This window comes from Ipomoea triloba, chromosome 15, assembly GCF_003576645.1.
Source record: "Ipomoea triloba cultivar NCNSP0323 chromosome 15, ASM357664v1".
Classification (NCBI taxonomy): Eukaryota; Viridiplantae; Streptophyta; class Magnoliopsida; order Solanales; family Convolvulaceae; genus Ipomoea; species Ipomoea triloba.
In genome coordinates, this window is record NC_044930.1 from 4,988,190 (window position 1) to 4,996,863 (window position 8,674).

The 8,674-nt window shown below is 34.6% G+C and overlaps 1 protein-coding gene across 1 annotated transcript in view; it reads left to right on the plus strand.

Annotated features, from left to right (window-relative positions):
* The first annotated feature begins 4,867 nt into the window (after positions 1-4,867).
* Positions 4,868-8,674, plus strand: part of LOC116006609 (AMP deaminase) — a 9,382-nt gene continuing 5,575 nt past the window's right edge. The window contains exons 1-9 of the mRNA XM_031247048.1: positions 4,868-5,514; positions 6,547-6,719; positions 6,810-7,017; positions 7,129-7,307; positions 7,455-7,506; positions 7,647-7,774; positions 7,858-8,037; positions 8,255-8,322; positions 8,481-8,623. Of these exons, the coding sequence (XP_031102908.1) occupies positions 5,166-5,514; positions 6,547-6,719; positions 6,810-7,017; positions 7,129-7,307; positions 7,455-7,506; positions 7,647-7,774; positions 7,858-8,037; positions 8,255-8,322; positions 8,481-8,623 (1,480 nt within the window). The 5' untranslated portion in view covers positions 4,868-5,165. The remainder of the gene's footprint in view (positions 5,515-6,546; positions 6,720-6,809; positions 7,018-7,128; positions 7,308-7,454; positions 7,507-7,646; positions 7,775-7,857; positions 8,038-8,254; positions 8,323-8,480; positions 8,624-8,674) is intronic.

An 8,674-nucleotide genomic window follows, 5' to 3' on the forward strand; every position in this document is an offset into this window, starting at 1 on the left:
GTGTCTTAGGTGTCTATGAAGACATACAATATAATTATGAATTATATCACCAATTGAACGTGTGTAACAATGCATGTAAAGATAAGAACAAAATTAAAAACTCCATCGTGTCATTGACTCATCGTTAGTAAATAGTAAATAAGGAATCATTAATAAATGAACAACTTTACCCCATACATACTAACCTAAGAATAATATATTGACAACTTTTGCCCAAAAGTTCAATCACTAGTTATGTTGGTAGTGACAGAAAGGGAATAAATAATAAATAATAATAATATTATAATATTATTACTGTAGTAGTAATAATATTAAAATAATTTAAAATATTATTTAAAATAATTATTTAAATTTATATTAAAGAAAACCTTCTCTGCCGTAGACGAAGAAGTTTCTTTGTCTCCAGCCATGGATTCGTCTCCATGGCCGAAGACGAAAAAACCATCTTCGTCTTTGGCCGGAGATGAAGAAACCATCTCCGTCTCTGCCCAGAGACGAATACTCTCTTTCTCTCCATGGCCGGAGACGAAGAAGGTTTATTCGTCTTCGGCGGCGTCGTTTTTTTTTTTAAATTATTATTTTAAATAATTGTTTAAAAATATTTTAAATTTAGATGACCTGAAAAACCTTTAAATTGGACTAATTGCATGAAATTGGTTAGTTTAGAGACCCAATTGCATGTTTTTTAAGTTCAATGGCCTAATTGCATTTTGGTGTGTAGTTCAATGACCTATTCCAAAAACCAAATATGATGATAATTAAAACACTCATGATTCTTCACAAATTTGTATTTGTTCTATACTTTTTCAATATTTTTAATCCAAAGAATCAATGTCTCCAATACCGGGGTTCGATCTTATTACCACCTATTTAGAATGATAACAAAGGTGGCATCACACTACATAGTAATTAAGATTATTTATTATGATAAATAATTACATATCATCATCATATTTATTTTATTGACCAGCAATTGCACTACCGGGGTTCGATCTTACCACAAGGTCATTGGCTATTACCACCTATTTACTCAACATTAAAATGATAATTATTTAAAACAATTACTACGTTTTAGAGAATCATGAGTGTTTAAAAAAAAAATAACTATATTTGATGGTTTTGTTAGAACTGGTGAATCATAAATCGGGTATAGAGGTACAAATCGGGAGTAGAAAAATAGTAGTATTATTGCTTGGGACGCTAAGTCCAAAAGAGTGCATACAAAGGCCGAGATACTTATCCAAAATGGTGGTCTAAATAATAATAAATAAATAATACAAGCTGGATTGAAGGTTAGAATGAGGAAATAAGGGTGCCTATTTATAGTGTGGAGGGCCTTACGGATGGTTAGCAAATGTACGGCATCGGCTAGTCTTCAATCTTGGTCATACACATGTCACCCCACTACCTGAATACCATCGATCTTCACACAGCTAAGTAGAACATCCTGTGCTCGCTCACAGTTTCTTCAGTGCATTCATTACAGGACTAAGGCAAAGAGCTGAAGTAGAACATCTTGTATCCTTTTAATACATGAAATTTGAGTAGTTTGGTGGCAGGTGTTTGTGTTGTTAAGTAGGGGTTGTGGGTTTGATACCTTTGGTGGCGCCTCTTATAATATTTTGCCTCGCTCGAACCAAGACTTTCCCAATAAAATGTATGCCAAAGACTTCACATCGCTAAATACTTTTCAGGCTACCAAATCTTCAATATTTATTATTCATAGGTCAAACAACTTATTTATTTGCTTATTTTCTTATATTTTTTTAAATATTGAATTGTAAATGACTTCAATTAAATCTCATTAACTAAATCAGATACATAAAAGAGTTGGAGAAAATACTAAGTTTTATGAAAATTAAATATAGCTTTACAAAGTCATATAAAATGATATAATATAATACTTGATATAAAAATTGAGTACAAATAACTTTACCATTCCCTTTACTTATAGTTCAACGATAATAGTAAATTTTTTTAGTAATGAAAGAAACTTTCAATTACTATTCAATAGTATCCGTGCAAATCCCATCTTGTGACTTTAGTCGACAAATCAAGTCAGTAGTGATATTTTCACTTATGTTCCTCAAATATAAATTCAATCACTTTTTGCTTCTTGACCATTTTTTTTTAACGACCACAAGCAAAAATGTTTGAAATATTTTTAATTTCCCTTAACTTTAGCAGTTTAGCCTTCTCCGTATAATGACATTTCAGATATCTTGAATTAAATTTAATTACTTTTAAAATGTCAAAGGATCAAAAGTGACTAAATTATAATAGTTAATAAAAGTGAGAAATCATGCATTATAATTATGAGCTGAAAAATAGAAGTAGTTCTTTTTTGGTAACATATATGTGTAAATATTAAGATGCAATTCGAGCATGTGATCCACCTCTCCGTTTCATTTCGCAATCAAATGGATAACGAAAAGGACTATACACAATCCACACCCATTAAAAATCTTCCCGACGACCTATCGATGGACCCGCCGGCATATCCACTACTTAAACATGCTAAGCTTAAAAATAATTTGAGTCAGTCAATTTAAATATTTACATTATTTTCTCATACTGTAGTTACATTAATTTAATTTTGATTTTAATATTCATTTCTTGTCAAATTATATACCTCCAATGCTACTAGTAAATTAATGACCTGCTTAACTTGTCGCAGGTGTGAAATTTGTTACAAAAGACCAATGATTGAGTCTCACTAGCAGAAATATAGAAGCAACCTCTCAAAATGAGAGGCTCATTGTGCACAATGAACAAAAGTCTAACCTATGTTGTTGTCGGAATGGGGTCTGGGGACGCCTAGGATGGACGGTTCCATCTTTTGTCACAAGTAAACTAATGATCTTATAACATGTTAATAAATAATAAAGAAATTTTAAAAATCATGTAACTAAATACAAATTGAGTTCAATACGATAACAACATTCATATATTAAATTTTATAAAATATTTTTTTTAAAAAAAATATATAATGTAACATGAATAATATTTGAATATCTTTATATATATATATATATATATATATATATATATATATATATATTATAATTGCTATGCATTTATCAATTGAATAAATGATTATAATCACATTATATTTGATGGGCATTGGGTTTATAGTCCAATGAGTAGTTAGCCTATGTGGGTGAACGAGTGAGTGGCAAATTATACTTATGTACCAGAGTTCATCTTACATTGTAGATGATTGTCCAAAATGATATTTAAATTATGTGTTTAATGATAATATGTTATGTGGGTTGTTGAAGTACGGGCTGATGCAGCATCTAATGGGGGATAATATGGTGAGCACCTCCACCTCAAAGAGGCGAGGTTTCGTCCCGAAATCGAGCGGATCAGAGGGGGATTTGTGATTAAACTCGGGGTGAAGGGTACATTTCACTTGTGTTGATCACATTGAAGTTAACTGAATTTGAAGTGGCTGGTCCGACTTGTAGCGCTTGAATCGGAGCGTGTCAAGGTGACAATTGAGAGCGAAGGTCGAAGCTGCACGACCATAATCTTCCTCTTCGTAGAATTGGGTTGAGGATGCATGATCGGGACCAAACTCATGACTAATAGTACTGGTCCCCACAAACGTCACCAAATTATAATTTCAATTTCGATCAAAATTCATCACCGGTATCTCCTTGACTCCTTCCTAACCGAGTAACTGTAATTATAAATCCTTCTAACCTCTTTCTTCCAAAAGTTGAAATTCCAATGTGTAAGATCATGTAAATCACGATAACTCAGAAACTGGTCCAGGAAAAAAATTATTCCCCATAAAGAGAGCTCATTTGCCACTTGAGCTATCCCATTGGGTTATAACTCATAATATTGCATACACATAAATATTTGCTTATTTAGGTTTACGTTTTGTACTAGGATATGTGCTGGACTAGCAACTGCTGAGTGCTGACTAGATGTCGCAATAGAGTTTCATTGGTCCATCCAATTTTACATTTCTGTCTTGTGGGGTTCCCTACTTTGAGGGGAAAAACAAACTATATACTCCGTAGTTTGTAAAATTTTAATTTTTTGCTAACAATTTATAAAAAATAAATAAACATAATAACAATTTAAAAAAAAAACAGAAGAATTTAATTGATGAAATTTTAAAGTTTAAACAATTCAAGAATCAAATTAGTTGAAATTGAAAACTAAGAACTACATTAACGGGAAACAATTGAAGTACCAAAATTGTGATTTTTCCTTGATTAATTGTTGATTGTCGAAACGTTGAATACTTGAATTACAATATTGAATATTTGAGTACATATTAAATTTTTTTAAAAATAAAAGCGTCGTGAAAAAATGGTTGACTTGGCGCTTTAAAGCAAAGTCCGGTCTCATTACTTTGCACTTTTTCTCTTTAAAAAGTTTAGGTAAAACATTAAGAGTTTAAAATAATAGTTTATTTTGAAATCCTAATTTAAATAAAGAGTTTAAAAAAAAACTAATAGTTACTAACTTTTAAACTAGTTATAACAATTATATTTACAATTTACAATGAGATAAATCGAGCCGATCTAATTTCAAAACATACTTATTCCAAAAAGAGTCCAATCCAAACTATCAATATTAATAATTAGAATCAAATCGAACCCAACCCTATCAAACGAATTGCCCATGAGGCTTCAAGCTTATATTCTTGGAATGTTGTGTAGGGATTCACTAGATTGCAACTCTAATTTCCCCCCCCCCCCCAACCCCCCAAAAGTCAGGAAAAAAACATATGATCAATTATTAAATTACTCAGGAAATTTTTACTGGTTGTGGAGTTTGAAGACCTGAAGGCACTGCAAAGCGTCGAAGCAGAGAGTCGCTGCAAATCTTCAAATTAGTACGGACTACGCTGTAATATATTTTAGATAGAGTGAGCGAGAGAGAGAGAGAGAGAGAGTGAGAGAGAGAACAAAAGGCAGCCAAATCGCATAATAAACGAATAAAATGCGAGACCTTCTCCTCGCGCACTTATAAATTCACCAGCTCGTCACTACGAACGCAGCCCCTCTCTCTCTCTCTCTCTATTTATATATATCTATCTATATCTCTACTATTCAGTAGGGTTTCGCAGCTCTTGTACTGTGATATTTACAATACTCTGTTTCGTTTGAGGTGTATTGAGGTCTAGAGGGAGAGAGAGAGAGATGGACGCTTATGCTATGCATCTGGCCATGGCGGCACTGGTGGGAGCGTCGGTGGTGGCGGTATCGGCGTACTATATGCACCGGAAAACCCTAAATCAGCTATTGGAGTTCGCCAAGACCATGGAAAGGGACAGGGAGGAGGCCGAGGAGGACGGGGCCGACTCGCCGCAGCTCCTGAAGAAGTACGGTTCGTTGGAGAGGCGCCGGAGTTATGCCAGGCGGAAAGGAAATGGCTATTACCGCCGCGCATCCGCTTCCTTGCCTGACGTCACCGTGATTTCTGGCTCGGGCGGCGTCGAAGTGGATTCTATACCGGTTGGCTTGCCCAGGCTTCACACTCTTCCTGAAGGTATGCATACGTCGGACTGTCGTCGCAATATACAGATTGCGCATATTGATATTTGTCAGGGGATAGTATAAGAAAATGTTGCCATTTGGGTTACTCATATCACTGTTAATATTTCTCTGATTGAGCACTGCTGACACAGTAGGAAATTTCTTTTATGAGGAAAGGGGATGTCACTGGACGATTTGTTTTATGTTATACGCTGAAAGGCAATTTGTGCAGCCTAATTATCCTATCTAAACATTTTTTGTTCTCTGTCACCATGTCTGGATTTTAGCAAATTGCAAATTGAGTGATTCTGTGATTTATATAGGAAGAACTTGTGGAACTTTTGGTTGTTCATTTCCTTTTCCATCTCTATTTGTCAGATTGTAATTTCAAGCCTTTAGCTGGAGAGATATATTTGGATTAGTATGTAATTATTCTGCCATGATTTTTATCCTTTATTTATTTTCTTTCTTAGGAACTGCCTTGCTCATTCAAGTTTCTTTCCTGCCAAACCTTATTTATATAATTTTAACCCAAATAAAGTATGGAAAAACAATGTGCTTGGAGAAGGAGCTCTCAGTTGACGACCAATTGAGAAAGAAACTATTGAATACAGCACCTTTATTGTTCCCAGGAGTTATAAGATTATCAATTTCATATTTGTTTCTAAAAGTTGATTTGTGCCTGTCGTTTTGTTTTATGTGCAAGAGTCAGCCACCAATAGTTTACTCTTAACATATGGAAGAAAAACTGAGAAAATCAATTCAAGTGCAATTAAAAAAGAAATTCCTTAAGGGAGTTCTCATTGAATCAAAAATGAAAATTTCTCCATGAATCGTCTCTAATATGTGATTTCTATGTTTTGTTTGTTATACAGGGACAATCACTGTTTGTATTGACCTGCTAATTAACTTGTTCTTACTTGTCAATAACTGTTTTCAGGATTTTCTTAGGAAAATCCTGCTGTTTTTTGATTCATTCTTTAATTGCTTGTGTTTCTCATTATAAAATTATGTTCACCAAGAGAGTTCTCTGCTTTTGCTTTAGGGAAAGCTGGTCATGTGGGTTCGACTAAAAGAGCTGGACTTCTACTGAGGCCTACTTCTCCCAAGTCTCCGGTTGCTAGTGCATTTGAAAGCGTGGAAGAATCTGACGAGGAAGATAATATGACTGAGAACACCAAACTTGATACTAGCTATCTTCATACCAATGGAAATGTGGTAATGTAGTGATTGATGACATATCTTAATTCTTACCTTTTTCACTTCTTCCCACCAAACTATGTTCCACACCCTACCTTATATGAACAGGGACCAGAGTGTGAAGGGATGTACCAGAATTTGCCTGACCATGTCAATGTCAGTGGGGAACAAGTACCTTTACCTGCACCGAGTATGATTCGCTCTCATAGTGTATCTGGTGACCTACATGGTGTTCAACCTGATCCCATAGCTGCAGACATACTGAGGAAAGAGCCAGAGCAAGAAACTTTTGTGCGGTTGAAAATTTCCCCAATGGGTATTTCTTCCTCTCCTCACCTGAGTCATTTTTATTAATTGCATCTCACCTGTTGTCATCTGCACATTAAGGCAAGTTCCTGTTATCTGAATACTTTACAATTATTTCCAGAGACACCATCTCCTGATGAAATTGATGTATACCGGAATCTTCAAGTTTGCCTTGAAATGAGACATAGTTATGTATTTAGGGAGGCTGTCCTTCCTTGGGAGAAGGAAATAATATCTGATCCCAGTACACCGAAGCCTAACCCAAATCCATTCGACTACATGTCAGAGGGGAAATCTGATGTAAGTTCTTAAAACTCAAATACATGTACCTAGAAATTTGTGCTTTACATGTTGCTATTGCTCAACGCTTTATGCAATTATCAAACCAAGTTTTAGTATTTTAATTGGTCTCCTGAATTCTGTTCCATGCTTTGAATTATTTTGCAGCATCATTTCAAGATGGAAGAAGGAGTTATCCATGTTTATGCAAATAAAGATTGTAAGATATAATACTTCCTTTTTCTATCCTTGCATAAGTTATTGATTTCATAAGATTTTGAATGTCCTCTCAAGTCAGTTATTTCCCTTCTCCTTTTCTTTCTATTTTTGTGTTTCTCAATCTGTTTACCCTCACAACAGCAAACGAGAAACTTTTCCCTGTTGCCGATGCAACTACTTTCTTCACTGACCTGCATCATATCCTTAAAGTCATAGCAGCTGGGAACATCCGAACTCTATGCCACCATCGACTAGTGCTTCTAGAACAAGTAAGTTATATACTATTACTTCTTGTATAGTTGTATGCTGTGTAAAATATCCCAATTTGATATATGGATTTCCAACTTTGTAGAAATTCAACCTTCACTTAATGCTTAATGCGGATAGAGAATTTCTAGCTCAAAAAAGTGCACCACATCGTGACTTCTATAATGTCAGAAAGGTTGATACCCATGTTCATCATTCAGCATGCATGAACCAGAAACATCTGTTGAGATTTATAAAGTCAAAGCTAAGGAAAGAGCCTGACGAGGTACTTTCTGTTATAGTTTCCGACTGATCCTCCTGAAAGTTTCATATGTGATATAACTCTCTTCTATTTAGACTCAAGTATAGGTTATTGGACATGTGAGTCACATACAAAGAAAATGTGAAGTGAAATCTTGTAAATAACTATTCTTGGCTAATGATGTTCTGATAATTAATTATTCTCTATTCATTTTCACTGGATTTTCAATTGTTTGGTGCAGGTTGTTATATTTCGTGATGGGACATATATGACCTTAAAGGAGGTCTTTGAGAGCTTGGATTTGACTGGGTAAATGAAGATTTCCGTGTTTAGGTTTAAACTATTATCTTGTTATATGGCTGTACCTGTTTCACTGCTCAAAACTTCTGAGTTTTTGGTTAAGTGTTTTCTTCTCACGTGGCTTCACTTGTTTCACTGCTCAAAGCTTATGTATATTGATCTAACAGGTATGACCTGAATGTTGACCTATTAGATGTCCATGCTGACAAGAGCACCTTCCACCGTTTTGACAAATTCAATTTGAAGTACAACCCTTGTGGTCAAAGTAGGCTCAGGGAAATTTTTCTGAAGCAGGATAATCTTATCCAGGGTATGCTCTCATCTCATCTTTTTTTTTTTTTTTTTTTTTTTTTTTTTTTTT